Here is an 18,141-nt window from a genome sequence, read left to right on the forward strand (position 1 = left end):
CCTTCTGCCTTAAGGAACTGGAAAAGCCAAACAATTCCCAACAAAGCTCAGTACTGAGAAATGAAAAACCAAACCAGCTCTAATACAAAGCCAACAGACAAATGATTTTGTGATTGAACGAGAATTGAAAGCATGCTGATTGTAAAAGCTACACAAGTCACAATTTATAATAAATAACTCAAGTTTGAATAGTTTAAAAGTAATCAGATACTCATTTCATTTCCTTTATTTGCAGTGTGTATTCCAAAGCACATTTTTGATCCCCAAGAGGTCATTTCCCATGAGCCAACCAAACAGAGAACGAACTGGTACAGGTTTTGGCCTGGGGTTATTTTATCACAAGGCACCAATTCCATCACTTCAGTCCATTTTTCTCCCTCTCTTAGGAATCAGTCAGGGAGACACTGCAGTAAGGAACACGTCCCATCCCACTGGTCAGGCACAGGACTCAGTTTGCTCACAACAGGTTCGTGCACACTGTTCTGGTTTTACCTGACCAGCTGCTTTTTGGGGTCCAGGATGTTCAATAACTTGTCTGCATACACCTTCTTAGAAGCAGTAAACAGAATGATCTGAGGATTGGAGGGGAAAAAGTCACCACTGGAGGTACAAGTAAGTGGATACAATTTAAAAACGAAATTCAAAGGTGGCGTCTAATAGTTTTACCTCATAAATCTGAGACATACGTTCCAGGAACTCTCGGAAGAACGGCCTTAGCCGGACATACACCTGGAGCAGAGAGGGGCTTTAGCAAACATTCACAGTCCTCCAGCTATCAACCTCCCCACTAAATGACACTCTGTGCAGTGGAGGTGAAAATGAGTGTCAGAAATAAACAGCAAATGCCAGCTTCTTGTATAACAGCACCCCAGTGACACCAATATTCCAGTAGCTCCCAGCCTGAGCAGCTCAGAGTGAAGGCATAACACGCTAACATCAGCCTTAACACAACTACTGGAAATTTGATGGAATTAGAAAAAAAAATTTAAAAATATAGAAGTTGGACAATCTCTAAGTTAAAAATGAAAACTGGTTGCTTTGACTAAGCACCCTGACTCAGCTCTCACCAGCAGGGCAGCACCAGTTCAAGCCCTGGACACAAGAACTACATCCTCTTCTTAATAACCACTAACAATTACCTGAGCCTGGGGGTGTCAGAAGTGATCATAAAAAAAAGGCTTCAGTTGTTTCTAAATTTCCATAAACTCAACCTCCACCAGCACAGAACTGCACACACAGAGAAATTGTTCCCTGTAAGGAATTGTAGTCACAAGAGGACCCAGTCAGGAGGGTTCTGCCTCCCTCTGACTCCAGTACAGGATTTGGGCTTGTGGGGAGGAGCTGCAGGGAGCTGCAGCTCCAGGCCTGGCCCAGGTTGTGTCTGGTTGTGCTGGGCAGCCCTGGACGTGGCAGTGACAGCACATGGGGTGAGCAGGGCAGCCCCTGCTCTCTCCCAGGCTCAGAGAGCACCCACACAGAACTGCAGCTCTGAGGAGCTCTGGGAATATCAGGAGAGAAGGGAGGATGTGGAGCTGCCTCTCATTTCACAGGGATTTCAGCTTTATCAATGGTTTAACAGCCACTGAGGAACAGGCTTGAGTTTTCCGTCGAATCACAGTACATCTCCACAAGGATTTGTAGTACATGAACTGACTTAGATCAAATTTATTGTGGACACAACCCAGTGACCAGGGAGGAAGAAAAGGGGAACAATTTAAGTGAATACAAAATTTCTTGCCAGATCTGACACCTGCAGTTTATCAGCAGGCAGGTGTAAAATGCCAGGCCGCTGCTTCTCTCCTCAAACAAGCTGTGAACAACTACACCCAGCAAGGATTCCCACAAAACAAAATAAAAAAGTTTGTGTTTTTCTATTTACCTGGTAAATGACATCTTGAAAAAGAACTGGAAAAGTGAGTGCAGCATCTTCTAATTCGTTTAGACTACAGTGCACTAATGTTTCATCCTAGGAAAAAAATTATATAAAAGAAAGAAGAGTGTGAAAAAACAATGTTGAAAAGAAAAGTAGTTTTCTGCATTTTATGTTCATTTTAAGGCAGGTTTATTTAGAATGGAAAATGTACTTTTGTGTAAGTGCTGTCAAGATTGAAGAAAATTCTTAGGATGAATTAAACAGTTCATTATTGTAATTTTTTAAAATTTTCACTAAAATTGTGTGCTGGGGGTGTAATTTTAAGGAGATATTTTAATTTTGTAGGCTCTCCTTTCATTCAGTTCCAGCCTGTATCTTTCACTGTGAATAATCCACCCATTCCTACGATCACACAAAGACGGCCCAACTGATGCTGCTCATAAAATCACATCATTATTAACAGCGCCTGAAACAACTTTTGAAACAAAGACACTGAAACAAATAATCATAAAGACAAATATATTTTGTAAGAGTATTTCAAAAAGTGGATTTGTGCCCTTTAAGAATAAGAATGTTCTAAAAAATAAAAATCTAATTTTTCATCAATCTTGATGCAAAACACTCGTAACTGAATTCTCCTCTTTATTCCATCTCATTTTTCCACACTGGATTTAGGGAAGCTTTATGGGGACAGACAACTCTCTGTTTGAAATGTTAAAACTGTAATGCTTTTTTTTTTTAAGCAAGATGTAAGTATTTGACAAATACAACACACGTTCTATTCCTACCACAGTTAACTCTTTTTCAACTATTTTAAAATTATTCAACATTCAACAGTCTTTTTGTTCAAAGCAAACATAACTGATTTCCACAAATAAGGGAACACCCCCTGCTTTGGATTGTGTTTATAAAGATATTTACCAAGTCTAGAACTAATGAGAACTCTGGTGTGCTTCTGGTTTTCAGTGGGAGAGCTGGTTTCCTGTTCAGCTGCTCTTCTGTTAGTGGGGGGACATGTTTGATGAAATAGTATCTGAAAATACAGATTTTGCTGTAAAAATGTACATTATTGAACTGCAATGTTGTAGCCCAACTGAATATTTGAAATATTTAAGGCTGCACAAAAAGTATTTTAAATTCAAGTAAACCCCACATAAGCATACACTTCTTTTAAGAGCTTTTGGAGTTCATTATTGTAGCATGAAAATGATCCAATTTAAATAGAAGTATCTTAATTCAATACTCAAAATGATTAATTTACTATTTCTAGTACAAATACTGGCACTTACGGATCAAAGACTTCCCAGTCCTCTTCATAGGTGGCTTCTGCATGAGCTGATGAGTAGCCATTGTCTGGAGATACTGGTGCTGAAATTCAACGAAAATGACCAAAACAAAAAATAAAACAAAAAACCACAAGAGCTGGTCTTATTAGTGCAGTTCTTTTAAGTGACAATTTGCACTTGAGACACAAGGGGGAAACAAGCGATGAACTCTCCCTCCAGCCCCACCTCCCCTGCCAGGGGCTCTCCTGGGTTGGACCCAGAGCAGCCCCTCTGCTCAGAGGTCACATTTACCCCCTACTAAAAAGCTGCTCATCTACCAGAGCTTGGAGGGTCTGGGGAAGGTTAAGGATTTGTTGTTGCCCATGCACACAGAAGCTCCATTTTATGGCTACAGTTTTTGTCATAAAAAGATGCTGTCTTCTGAAGAAAATACAGAAAATGAATGTAGGATCTGTGTGTTTCTCATTTATCATGTGGTTCTAATACAAGATATCAAAATGCAGCCAATTTCTCTTTGGAGATCAGCAAGCCCAGAATGTGCAAGTTCAATGTTAATAATAATGCCTTTCCTCTGGAACCTCTGCTTCCACAGGAAGAAGTGTTATGAGACCACCTGAGTTACACCAGGAATAGGTAAGTCCTGCCAAAACTGTGTCTTTGGTGCATAAACCAGATTTGTCGATCAACCATAAAAACCAGTATTGATGCTGTTTGTACGCCCCAAGGGAAGGTGGAATGGGAGTCCCTGCCAAGCGCAGGTGCTGATTCCCTGAAGCACCCTCCTGTCCCCCGTCCCTTACCCGTGAGCGGGGGCAGGTCGCGGTCCCCCGGCTCCTCGGTGTCCCCCAGGCCGTTGTTGACAGCCCTGACCTGCACGGCCTGGCCGGGGAAGGCGGCGCCGTTGGTGGACGTGGCCGTGCTCGTCGTGATCTCGTCCACCTGCTCCATGTCCAGCTGCTTCACGATTTCCTCAGCTTCCACAGCCTGGCCCGGAGAGTCGGAGCCTGATGTTCCTGAGGGACATTTCCAAACGCTCCTTACCTTTAGGCTGAGTTCCCTATCACAATGCTCAGACTCATTGTTAACCACACACACACAAAGTCTCAGAATAATTAAAGGTATCTGCACTGATTCATACCATAAAAATAAGAACCAAACTGAAGACCATGACAAATGACTTTAAAACATGTTTGGGACATGGGACATAATCCCTTTTTTTTTCCTTCTCCTTATTTTCTTTTTACTGAAAGGTGCACCACCAATACACCTATGAAAGAAATGTTCTAATGCCTGTAAGCTTATGGCTTCTTTCATTAACGATCAACCCATCTAGGAAATAAGGAGCCTTTTACCTGGCAGCAGTGACTTGGTTTGTAAACCAGAATGAAAAGTGTACTGCCACTCAAACCACTCACATCTGTCACTCTCAGCTTTAAAACTATTGGCTTCTTGAGTAATACTCACCATTTTTATTTGCTGGTGAAAAAAAATTGAAAACAGGAGAAAATATGGTTCCCAGTAATGTTGTTCGTGGGGGACTGCCTGTGGTAGGGTTATCTTCCAATTTTCCATTTTGCTTTACGTGTTGGTTCGTCATTTCATAACTTCCAGCTTCTGGAAAAGAAAAAATATGAGTTTTAACACCACCCTGCTGGGTTTCGGTTGCATCTGTTCCTTTATGGTCAGCATTTGCACTCCAGGAGTGAACTCTTGTTCATGGCTCAGCTGGGTCCATGAGAGTCAGCAACTTTCTACCAGCATAAACCCAAAATGTCCATTCTCAACACCGCCTGAAGCTTCTCTCCAGATGAGGCAGCACTCCTTGTTCACATAAATAGCAGGGGTGTAAATCCTCGCGGTGATTCGGTGGGAGGCAGCCCCGGAGCCGCCGTGCCCTGGCAGAGCTCGGTGCTTTCAGTGCCAGGACTCCACTAGAGGGAGGCACGAGAAAGGGTCAGAACTGCCTGGCTGAGCCTCCCTCCCAGCTGTTCTGAGTCCATCGTTTGTTACTCTCCACACACTCACACAGAGGCACAAACACTACTCGGAAGGGAAAGAACTGTCAGTTGTTATCACAGAAAACAAAGGACAGAATTAAATGAACAGCCATGTTACAGATCTGGCATGTAACAAGGGTTATCTCTAAATGTTAGGTATGGGTATGTACATCCCACAACTCAAATCCCCATCTCATGGCTGAGGGCCAAGGCAGTTCTGAGACTGAGATGAAGGAGAATTATTTCCTTCACAGCACTCAGGCTCTGAGATGTCTGTCCATATGGGAGAGACTGAATGGATTTTGTGCACATGAGCTGAGACCCTCCCTGTCAGCTGAGCCTGATGGAGCTGCTTGAGGATTTCACACAGCTCTGGTTCATGAGGTGTGCCAGCTGCAGCTCCAAGCCCTCCCGAACAGGGAATATTTAATGAAGAACTTTTATCCCTGTAACAGTGACAGGAGCTCAGGGTGCTCTGTGTGCACCCAGGATACCACAGTCACAAGATGGCTTGGGTTGGGTGGGAAGGGACCTTAAAGCCCATCCAGTGCCACCCCCTGTCAGGGCAGGGACACCTGCCTTGCCCTGTGCTCCAAGCCCCGTCCAACCTGGCCTTGGACACTTCCAGGGATCCAGGGGCAGCCACAGCTTCTCTGGGAACCTTTGCCAGGGCCATGCCACCCTCACAGTTTCCTTAGAAAGGAAGTTTAAAACCCAGGTTTTTAATGTCAGATTTGGAACCACAGGTGATGTTTTAAGTATCAATGACAATTTTATCATGTCATGAATAAAAGCTATTCAAGAGGAGAATTTTCACAGGGAAGGGGGAATCCCCATCCTTAGAGAGACACAAAACTTGCCTGGAGAAGGACACCTGGTAACTTCCGCAAAGGTCAAGAGTTGGGAGGTCACATTTCACATGTATTTGTGAGAAAATGGGAGAAGAGCTAAATCAAATTATTATGGGACTTTTAGAATAATAATTAAAAAAAAAAAAAAAAAAAATTAGTTCCAAAGTAGCTGCTGCTGATCCAAACTGTTCTCACAGAGATACACTGGATGTGTCTGGGGTGTGATGGAAGTGTTGCTCGCACCCCTGGAAATCCTGTTTTGCTATGATTAGCTCAACCCTGCTCTCACTGAAGTCAGTCAGAACCCCCAACAACCTCCCCCACTGCAGAACTGCCCTGGATCAGTGCACAGCTGGGAGATTAGAGAATTCCCACCGCACTGCAATGCACAATGTGAGGATTTACTGACCTCCATTCATCTGACTTTTCCGCCGCACTCGCGAGAGCTGTTTGTTGGGCTTCTCTCCTGTCTGAGGTGTGGATGTGATCAAGTTGTTATCAATATCCCGGTCAATCCGACTCCTTTTGGTGGGATTTTCTCTTTCTTCCTTAAAATAGAAAAGAGGGAAAAAAGAAACATACTGAAGAGTGCCTCTTTTTCCATGGAACAGACCAGAGAATGTTACCTCCTGGAGAAAGGTCCCTTTACTGCTCCACTTCCAGATGCAGAACATGCAACATACATCTGGCCAGCTGGGATTTTACATGACTTTAAACTAAATCAAAGTATGGGGAATGAAAACTGTACATGGAGCTGCCGTAGTTGAAAAATTGTCTTTACAGACGATCTATAAATATTTCAGTGCTGCAGAGGCTGGGAAATGCAGAGACAAAGCAACTAAAATTACCTGAGATTTGATTTCTTTGCCTGTTAAATAAACAGGAGGTGAACTGCCCAATAATATCCAATGTGACAATCCATATCAGTACGGGGCAAAACCCAGCTGTGAGAAATCCAAGGATTCTCCTTACCTGGAAGTAAGTGACTGCTCTTCCCTGCAGCACTCATGGCAATGAGACAGAACCAAACAATTCTGCACATTTTCTGTGCACGGCTCTATGTGCAGGCACACGTTTCTGACAGGTTTCTGCCCCTTTTCCCCCAAAACACCTACTACAACTCAATAAAATGTAAATCTGAAATCTAAAGCATGATCATCGGGAGTACCCTGAACTGTGTGAGACAAGGCAAAAGCAACCCAATTGAATAACAAATGACAAGGCCACAGACAATATCAAAGTTAATTAAAATTTTAATTTTAGAATTACAATATTACCTTGCTGGAGCAGCAGTTTCACATCTTTAAAAAGAAAAAACAGTTTGTGTGCTCCAAAAAACAGTAAATAGAAAATTCAGAAAAATTAATCTAAAGCCCCTGCTGTAACAGCAGCTAAAGGAAATACCAACATGGGGAGGTACTGAGAGTCACAGCAGAAGACAGGAGAATACCACTGATCCCACAAACCTTCTGCTTGACCAACAACCTTGGTGAGAACAACCTAATTACTAACACCTAGAATTAGTAATATTGTATATACCATAATCCATATATTGAGAGGAAACAGATAAAACTGATCAAAAGTATGGAAAAGCATTTCCAGGTTATTCTGGAGAAAACAACCAAAGAACTTCATTAACTTGGAAAAGCTATCCCTTGGCCTTCATAAATGAGGTGAGCTCTCATCCTGCCCTATGGAGAACAAGTGTAGAGATGTTACAAAAATTCCAGTGAAATCAGGAAAACTTGCTGATGGGATCAGAGGCAGGAAGACACCACTCCCTCTGGAGATCCCTCTGATCCTGCAGAAGAGGATCCAGCTCGGCAGGAAGCTCACACTGCTGTGCTCATGGTGTCCTGGGAAGGGAATTCAGGTGAAATGGGATGAAATGTTACTGGGCTGCTTGGTTTATCCATGGAAAATGCTGCTGCAGAGATGCAGAACTGAATTGTATGTATTTACAGAGCCATCTGCTGGAATTCTATCACTCCCCTTTCACCTGTGACATCACACCTGTGCCATAAGGGACATGGCAATGCCACAGGGATATGAACATTTATCTGCTTTTGGGTGTTCCCAGAGGCCAGGGATGTGCTAAGGACTGGCCTGAACTGAGACTGGGAATAACAACAGACATTTGAAGTCATGACCAGATAAATGACCTGTGACTATGATGGAAATTGCCCAGACACACCTTATGGGGACATTGACTGCCATAAATTCACAGAACCCCAGAAGTGACTGAGACTTTCCCTCCCCACGGCCAAACTCTGGGGTACCCAGAGAGTGGTGCCGTTCCCATGGCAGCCCCAGGACGAGCTGGGGATGTCAGCAGGCTCTGGAAGCCGGCCTGGCAGAGTCACTGGCGTGCCATGCTCAGGCACTGGAACCATGCCAAGGCTTGCTACAGGCATGGGAGAGGACAGGGAAGGGAACAGCACAAAAATGAGGGCATTTCATGACAACAAACCTGACAAGAAAAAACAGAACGGAAAGTAATCCCGGGATTTGGGAGAGGAAGAGAAGATAGGAAGGAAGGAAATTCACAAAACCTTAAAGAGACATGGAAAAGGAAAACCAGACATATTTCCCTTATCTAAAAATTCCAATGTAAACTTTTTGCTTAGATTTGAGTGCAGAGGTTTTGCAACCAAAATGTTGCACTCCTGAGATCCAACAGAGATACTGATTGTAAAATAGATCAATTATCACAGTTTAATAAAAAACAAACTGGAAGCAGATTTAACCATTGATTTTTGCTGAGATATTTCTTCTTTAGTACTTCACTGTTTCTAGGACAGGTTGTTTTGGTTTAACATGTCATGAAATACTCAATTTCACTATAATTTTAACAATTCAAGAATATAGTGTTACATTATTAAGATTATTTGAACTTCAACTTGTTACAAGTTATTGTTTCAACACTTAGTTCAAACCCGAAAAAATACTTCTGAATTTATACCAGATTTTTATTTATCATGTAGCTGATCTGGGATACATTGTAAATTAGTTATGACTTCTTGGCTAATCTTCTTTCAAATCTGCAGTTACATAATGCCAGTATCTAAATTGCTGGGACAGAATGATGTGGGGTTTTTAACTGGCCTCCATCTAGAGCAAAAATGCCAGTTTTTGAAGCAATTGCAAGGTTACATTCAGCCTATCAAAGTTTTATATATATGTGTGTGTGTGTGTATTTTTCACCCTCAAATGTCCATGCAGCACATGCAACAGGTGTTCACATGGGGAGATCAGTAAAGCTCAGCCTTCTGGCTGGACCAAGACATGAGATTTTGTGGTTTTCCCCAACAAGATCTGGATGTGATGCTCCAAGCAGGGCAGTGCTCACTGCAGGAATCACTGAGCAGCTGCATCAATTTCATGGCACTTGGATTTGTGAGGTTTGACCTTCATTGATTAAATGACACCTAAACAGTTTTGAATAAAATTGCCAGAAATAGTCAACAAATTTATGCTTACAGACTGGCTTTTCTAAGTTGTCAGTACTGGTAATTCCTTGAATCTGGATTTGAGGAATCCTTAAAATAGAAATTAAAAAGAATGTACTGAATTTATTTGACATTTTTACAAAGAAACACCAGATAATAAATCTTGTGATTTATTGGACTGTTAACTACGCCTACAATTGACTCCTGAAGGTTTCAAAGTCTGCTTTACCTGACATAACTCACAGGCACTTGTTGCCTTCCAATTCTTTTATGTTTTGCTTCCACCCCATGATTAATTCTTAACAGAACTGGTTTTCAATCAAATTTGAAGTGATTATGACTTAAAAGTAAAGCAGGAGCCCACAGCTGGCGTACCTTGGGTGTGCTTCCTTTAATGAACTTTTTGATTGAAGACAAGAGGCCCGTCTCATTTTTGGGTGGTTTTCCCCCGCCGCCAGGTAAGGGCTCCTCCACCTCCGAGTGTTTCCGCTTGGCCCGCAGCGCCCGCTGCGTGTGGAGCTGGTTGGACTGCTGGGAAGCTTTCCGTGTCCTCAGCCTCATCTTCATGGGTACCACATGGAAAGCTATAAAAGGAAAAACCAGGAATACTTACTCATTGAGGAAACATATTAAGCTGCAGCTCCTGAATCCAAGGAATTACATAACGCTGGTGGTGCTGTGCCGAGCGCTCCCCTCCCGCCGCACGGCTTCACTTACAGCACAGGGGAGCTATTGCAGTGAGAGCACCACACTGCTAGAGGAACAAATGGATATAATCTGGCCATGGATACAGCACCCAGCACATCAGTGAGTCTGGCATAACCCTCCAATCCGAGTGGCGGGGAGGAAAAACCTACCTGCTCAGAATGACAGAACTATCTAGGGTGGAAAGGACCTCTTGGATCATCGAGTCCAACCTGTGAACAATCACACCTTGTCAACCAGGAGGGTGTCAACTACCTTGATGAAAGGATTGATTGTAGGGTGCCTGTTGTCTCCAGCCCCAAATGACTGGACTCTGAGACCCAGAAGTCCTTCCCTCTCTGTGTTCCTCAAAATACTTCATTGCAAGTCTCCACATTAAATTTGAGATGAGGCATAAATCTAAATTCCTGTCAAGTGCTCACAGAAGAAATCATGAGTCTGTGCACTCAGTGTGGGTGAGGACAGAGCAGCTCTGCAAAGGAACCCAAACTGAGCTTTAATAGAGCTGAGTTTGGGATTCACATCAGACCTTGGGAACACTCATGCAAGGGCAGTATTTATTAAAGCAGAGTAAAAGGCCATTCCAGGGAATGCATCCCATTTATCTCCAGCCTGAAGTGTGCTGCTGGTATTGTGACACCCAAGCCTCAATGTCACTGTTCTCCGGGCTGGGGACATGCCTTCTGCAGCTGCCCAGAGCTGGGCTGGTTTGAAGGGGACTCCTCGCACTTAAAATCATTCTTAGGATGAATCAGGAGCAGAAAAATGAAGTAGCAAGAAATCCATCTGTGGTGTAATGCACAGAAATACTGGAAAGAAAGCAATTTGCCTTTCCTAGCTGAAATCATGACAAAAAGCATGTTTTTAAAGAAAATTGTATGCTTATCCCGACAGGAATCAGTGCCTGCCTTTCTGGAGTCCATTTAGGGTAGATCTGATTGCTGCATAGACAGAATAAATATAGCATTTAACATATAAGTTGCCTTTCTGGAGTCCATTTAGTGTGGATCTGATTGCTGCAGAGACAGAACAAACAATCTGCAACATTTAACATATAAGTAATGTCACAACAGGCATGTTGTTTAGGAAAAGGCAACGGTGGCAGTGGGATGAGTCACAGACTGGGAAATACTGTAGTATTTTTGAAAACCAGTCCAAAACCTGTTACACAGCTCTGTTTGTTCCCAGGTAAATCTCAATCTCACACAAAGGTGTTGCAGCTAACGAGGAATGACCCAAGTACTGACACTGCTGTCAGACTTAGCAGGTAAAGTACTCCGTGGGTATTGCCAAGGGTGAAACATGATGTGACATAGAATTACTACATGGAATATTCATTGTAACTGCCAGCAAACATGGGGGGTCATTTTCCACAGGTCCATGCTCAGCATTTTCCATCAGTGGTCAATACAGCAACATACATACAGGCAGTTCAGTCCAACCATCCCCACCACTCACCCATGTCCCCAGGTGCCACATCCACACAGCTGTTAAATCTCTCCAGCAACAGGGTCTCCAACGCTGCCCTGGGCAGCTGTGCCAGGGCTGGACAGCCCTTTCCACGAAGAAATTTTCCTTAATATCCAACCTAAACCTCCCCTGGCACAGCCTGAGGTCATTTCTTGTCCTGTCGCTGTTCCCTGGGAGCAGAGCCTGACCCCACCCTAGCTGTCCCCTCCTGTCAGGAACTTGTGCAGAGCCAAAAGGTCCCCGCTGAACCTCCTTCTCTCCAGGCTGAGCTCCCCCAGCTCTTCAGCTGCTCCTCACAGGATTTGTGTTTCAGATCCTTCCCCAGTTCTGTTGCCCTTGTCTGGACACACTCCAACACCTCAAAGTCCTTGCTCCTGCTCCCTCCTCATTTCTTTCCCACATTCACTTCAGATCTTGTCTCCTCCTCAGAGACCTGACCAGCTCACTGTGATAACAGGGGAAATTCCTTAATTTTTACACCATTTAATCAGTTTATAAGGGGAACCAGTGGGCATCCAAGCAACGCAACAGCGCGTCAGCAAGTGACACAGCTGGACATCACACAGCCCATGGAGGATTCTGGACAGCTGGACAGGACAGAGTCCAAGGATAGCAGGAAGGCAGCAGGGAGTCCCAGGAGGCTCCGTTCCCAGAGCACTCACCATGGTGGAGCAGTGGGCTCAGGGCGAGCCCGATGCCCTGCAGAGAGGTGGGCAGCGTGTGTGTGTGGGGGGCAAGGCTCCAGCCATGGCACATGGAACAGGCACATCCAGCTGACTTCTGTGACTTCTGGGATCTGCCAGTGATGTCATGGAACCACTGAGCTTGGACAAGACCATTCAGACCACTGAGTCCAACCATCCCCCGGCACTGCAAGGCCACCATAGCCCATGTCCCCAGGTGCCACATTCACAGGGCTGTTAAATCCCTCCAGGGACGGGGACTCCACCACCAGCCTGGGCAGCTGTGTCAGGGCTGGGGAACTTCTCAGTGAAGAAATCTTCCTTAATATCCAACCTGACCCTCCCCTGGTACAACTTGAGGCCGTTTCCTCTCATCCTGTCCTCGTTCACTGGGAGAAGAGCCCGACCCCACCCTAGCTGCCCACTGCTATCAGGGAGTTGTACAGAGCCAGAAGGTCCCCCCTGAGCCTCCTTTTCTCCAGGCTGAGCCCCCCCTGCTCCCTCAGCTGCTCCTGGGGCTCCAGCCCCTCCAGGTCTCTCTTGCTGGGAGGGGCCCCCAGCTGCCCCCAGCACTGGAGGTGTCCCAGCAGTGCCACCTCAGGGACAGGCACTGCCTGGGGCTTGTGCCCACACTGCTGCATTGGCCACACTAAACAAATGCAAAAAGGAATTAAAGAAAACTGTAAAATGGGGAAAGGAGACTGACACTAACAAAATTCCAGTATGGGAATGAAAATATTACTTCAGATTTGCTCTAGCTTAAGTTGTCTGATTTTTCTAGAACTGAAAAAAATATCAGTTAGACAAAAGATGAACCAATTTAATATTTGTCAATGGTGAGTATATATTTATCCAGCAGGGAAACGTTCAGCTCCTCTGTACAGCCCTGCCAGGGACTCCTTTGGCTCACTGCACATCCTGGGTATCAAGCCTGGGGTTATAAATATCTCTAATGGACTTAGCAACAGGTACCTACAATCCTCTCAGAGACAGGAGTTTGTTTTCCTAGTACTGGATCCAATTGGCGGGGGAGTTTTTATTGAATTATAGTCGTGGTTCTTTCCTGAACCAGGCTACAAAACTTAACACAGTCAAAATAATCAAGTCTAAACACGTAGGAGAATTTCCTTCCTCAAACCTGTGGGATTTGGATTTCCCCAGCACGTGCCATCCCTGACAGGCCCAATGGCACAGCCAGGTGACCAAGGACCTGAGCCCAGGCTGGCACTGCCTCTTCCATTGTGCCAGGGAGTTTTGCTAAGGGAAATCAACTCCCCAAAACCCTTCTGTCTTCAATTACTCTTACTCTTATAATAAACCCAGAAAGAGTGTGGGAAAAAAAAGGAAAAACCTTGTTCTTCAAGAGAGAATTACATGGCAAAGAAGGACTAAAAGGAATATCCAATCAATAATTTGTGGGACAGGAAAATAAAATGTAAGAGCTCTTAAAAAGCAGCAGCTGAAGGAGCTATGGCTGCAATAAATTCCATTTTCCTGAGTCCACACACACCAAGTGTCAGGCTCCCTACCTTGTGAATACTGTTGTTATTCCACGCACAGGTACACTGTACTTACAGGAAAGAAATTCCTGTGAATGACTCATACTTCAAACTGAGAGCACACCTCCATGGAATCTGCAGTTAGGGATGGTTTATTTCCCACATATGACACTGCTGTTTTCTCTACTTTTCCCCAAACTATTAAAAGGAAAATTAGGCGAGGCACATCTAATTACAGGGTTTAGGGCTTTCTCATATAGGAAAAGGTTGAAGATGGTAAAGGAACAATGGTGAAGAACAATAGGAAGAGATAAGTGACAAGAAGTTTTAAAATTATAGTGTTGAACGATTTCTCCATTCAGTTTGGCACTCAGGAATAACACTGAACTGCCACCACAGAAATCAATCCATCCCAAGCCTCCACACCACAGGAGCTCCAGAGGATTCAGACACCGTGAACATGTCCGGAGTGTGACTTTGGTGACAGCAACACAAAGAGGTGAAAAAGTTCTATTTATTTATCTGGGCTTTTTCTTGAAACATTTTTTACACAAAGCCAAGAAAGTAAATAGTTTTTAAACATTTTTTAAATTTTGAGCAAGAGCATCAATGCACAGTGTAAACAGAGATGCAGACGTGACCAACTGCACAAAGCTGTGACCTGTCCCCAGATTTAACAGCTGTGACAACTGAGGGGTTTGAAATTGAGAGAGTGTCAGGTTCAGTGTCCCACTCCCAACCAGCCCAGCTGACACACACCTCCCTGCTGAGAAGATGTGTGTTTCCTTCAGTCATTGCTGGATCACTGGGCAGATCCACAGACAGAGGAACCAAGACCAGATATTTTGTTTGGTTTCCTTTCAAACAAGTAATACCAGAGGTGTTTCATCAACACAGTTCATGGCTGCGATGTGACCCAGATTTCAGGGTGAGGAAACATCCCAAGGAGGAGATATGCTCCCAGAGCTGGCTGGGATCCATTCACACGGTGCTCAGGATGCTTTCAGGAAACACAGATCCCTTGCTGGTGTCCAGACACCCCTGAGCAACCACGGGGAAGGGCCACGTTGGCAGGGCTGTGGGGACAGAGAAGCGTGGGCCAAACAGCAACCGTGGTGTATCCACCAAAGCCAAGGGGAAGGACTGGCAGGTAAAGCCCTTCACTCAGATAGGCCTCAAAGCACTTCACACACCTCAAGGAATTACTTTTTGTTAGTTCAAGATGTTGAGACTCTTCCCCCTCAACAACTCTTGGCCTTTTTTAACTAACTTATCCTCCTTCCCTAGAAAATTACAGCCATTTCATGTCACTCCAGCGGAGGTATTTTCCAATGTACTGCACTACTTGCCACTCTTCTGCAATGTTTAGGTGTGCTTTTCTGCCATTGCAGAACTGAGAGAGCAATAAACCAGGAAACCCTGACTCAAAGGAGTCTGGAAGTGATGCTAGTCTGGGGTAGGTAAAAGCAAAACAAAAAGATGCTGATTTATTAAAATAGCAAATCACCCAACATGTCCTATTCAAACGTTGATGCTGGGTTATGAAATCTGGATAAATGTATAAAGCTCCATCAAAAGTTCCATCAAAACAACAGTAAGGAATTACAACTACCAAAGGTGCCTCTAAATTCTCCCTGTTTAACTGAAAGGCTCTTTTCTGCTCCTCCCCACCTTCCAGGGCATTAAATCATTTCCACCTGAAACAGAATCCTGCTTGGAATCCTTGGTCTTCAGACACCTTGTTCAAACCCTGATCCCTCAGGACATCTACCTTGTGTTCACTTCTCCTCTCCCAAAGTTTGAGTATCTCCCCTAAAACAAACGTGTCCTTAGAACGATTTTGCCAAAGGAGGATGGCAACTTTTTATAAATCTTTTGTTCCTTTATTTTTCTGCTCTAGCCATCATATTTCTGTTTTGCCATTGCTTTGCTAGTGAGGCTTTGTTTTGATTATACCAAATGCATTTGGAACTGAAAGTTTATTCCCTCCCAGCCAAGATATTTTTCTCTTTGCACTGAGGGTGCATGCTGGTAATTAATTCAGGCTTTCCAGTTTGTGTCACACTAAGCAAGGAGGAAACATGGAGAGCTGGGGTAACCACGGGACAGCAAACCTCAGAGCAGAACCCCAAAACCTGCTGCAGAAAGAAGACCTTATTTACAATCTCTGGTGTTGCCCAAGATGACAATTTCACGTGAGTCACCTTCAGATCTTGTGGGGCTCCCCAGAGCTGAGAGGTTGACAAAGGAAAGTTTGCAGTGCTCGAGTTTTAGACAAGCAGTAACAGATTCCACAGAACCAGCACTGTTCCTGTTGGGATTCTGGGAGGGACCAGCTGTCCTCAGGCTCTCTGGACATTTAATCCATACTGCCAGGCACACAGGGAGCCTATTTATGGAAGTCAAGTCCCTCTTGTTACAACCCATGGCACAGACAGGTTGCAAACACTTCCTGAACAGACCTTCCGGGATGTTGTCTGACTACAAAACAATCCTAAGGAGTTACTTGTTCTAATTGTTCAGTTCACCCATATTAGTTATCTTTTTAACCAAAAAGAAAAAACCAAACCCAGAATCAAGCAGATTAACAAGCCCAAGTAAGTCTGTGTTGGACTATGGAAGCCATGGAGTAACTCCTGTGTTTGTGAGGAGAATCTAGGCATTTCTGCAAGGTCTACACAGCAACAGAGCTGCCTTTTGCTTAACTTCACCAGAAAACCTAATCCTGCTCCACTGCACCTGAATCCTCCCAGGGGACCACAGACACAATCATGTATCCCACAGGACCATGTCAGGTTGCTATCTTTTAAAGGGATAGATAAGGGTTCTGGCTGCTCCTTTGGCCTTAAAAATAGCAGACTATTTTTATTGCAGGATAAAGACTCTTTAAATGATAATATGATTCTTGCCCTGGGAAACACTTTCCTTAGTACACTGTATTCTTTCAGAACCTTTCACAAGAGGTTAAACTCTGCTCTCCCCTTTGCACGGGGCTGCTTTCATGCTCTTCTCACACCTGGCTTCCCTGACTTAAAATAAAGAATCAACCGTGCTGTTAAGAATGGAGAAAATGCCAGCACAGTCAGGATTTGTATTACTCAGTGTCCAGACAAAGTTTAAACCAATGATTTTCCCTTATGAATACATGCTGAATTAATCCTGACTCTTTCATAGCCCATCCTGGCTTCTTTCCTGCATGGAAAACTTCATTCTCACAAAATTGCAAATCTGAGATTAAATTGTGCATATACCTGAGTTAAAACTGACATGAAAATAAGTTTTAAAGGTTTAACAGCTGTACTCATTTGTGAGTGACATTATGTTTGTACATATAACCTTAAAACATAATATTGAGACATGATGAACTTGAAACTTATCCAGTCTCAAAAACTTGCCTGAAATGAGTTTCAGGGACCTGTCTGATTCCATCACAATGAAACTATTTTATACATTTTGTTTTCATTCTCTTTTTTTTTCCCCCTGTTTTATTTTGGGTGAAAAATCCACAAGAAAAAAAAAAAAAACAACAAAACAACAAACCTTGTTGCCTACTCAGTGGGAAGTTATAGGAAGTTTCTGGTCAATATTCCAATAATACCAAGTACAATAAACACAATCTACCAATGACAACAGAAATTTTGTAGGTTAAAACTGCCCTGCATCCACACTGTAATGTTTCCAGTCGATTTCACTCTGAACTTCACTTACTTCTTTCACAAGAAAATCACCTCCAGGTTGATCTAATGTATCTCTGTCACTTTGAAACGTGCAACATGTAACGAAATAACAACTTTCTGGCTGTGAAGTGGCAGATCTGGCTCTGCAAACAGCCAGGGGATTGCCCTGCTGAGTGAGGAGATGGTGTTTGACTTGTGCCTTACTTTGGGAAGTTTCGGTCTCAGGGACTTTTTGAGTTGGGCAAAAGGGAGGTTGTGCACCTGTATCACTGATTCATGTGCTGCAGCAGGAAGTCTGCACGGATGAGCGCCCCGATCTCCACACACCACCTGAAAATCCGTATTAAGGGATCCTCAACCAGAGAAATCAGCAAGAACAAGAAGTACTGGTATCACCTGGGAGCTTACACGGTTGTTGGATTTGTTTCTAGTCATTCCCCAATATCAGGAGTGAGCTTGGCCTCTCCATCAGAAATGCTTATGATGAAGAAAGCACCAAGCCGCATTCCAAAGTAACACAAGTCTTGACAGTGGTTAATTTATCACATTACAAAGCAGCTACTTTAGAATTCGAGAAAATTTTACAGATACTGAGGAGGCCTGAGTTAACTTAAATAACAAATTTAATGCAAGTTACCTTAAATACCAAAG

The 18,141-nt window shown here is 43.9% G+C and overlaps 1 protein-coding gene across 1 annotated transcript in view; it reads right to left on the minus strand.

The window, feature by feature from the left end:
• CTDSPL2 (CTD small phosphatase like 2) overlaps positions 1-18,141 on the minus strand; it is a 31,599-nt gene that overhangs the window by 4,480 nt on the left and 8,978 nt on the right. Inside the window, exons 2-10 of the mRNA XM_069025387.1 lie at positions 9,832-10,040; positions 6,417-6,555; positions 4,624-4,773; positions 3,960-4,172; positions 3,163-3,241; positions 2,795-2,906; positions 1,880-1,966; positions 667-729; positions 493-572 (exon numbers count right to left, since the gene is read on the minus strand). Coding sequence (XP_068881488.1) covers positions 493-572; positions 667-729; positions 1,880-1,966; positions 2,795-2,906; positions 3,163-3,241; positions 3,960-4,172; positions 4,624-4,773; positions 6,417-6,555; positions 9,832-10,023 — 1,115 coding nt within the window. The 5' untranslated portion in view covers positions 10,024-10,040. The remainder of the gene's footprint in view (positions 1-492; positions 573-666; positions 730-1,879; positions 1,967-2,794; positions 2,907-3,162; positions 3,242-3,959; positions 4,173-4,623; positions 4,774-6,416; positions 6,556-9,831; positions 10,041-18,141) is intronic.

This window comes from Aphelocoma coerulescens, chromosome 10 (assembly GCF_041296385.1).
Source record: "Aphelocoma coerulescens isolate FSJ_1873_10779 chromosome 10, UR_Acoe_1.0, whole genome shotgun sequence".
NCBI classification, from domain to species: domain Eukaryota; kingdom Metazoa; phylum Chordata; class Aves; order Passeriformes; family Corvidae; genus Aphelocoma; species Aphelocoma coerulescens.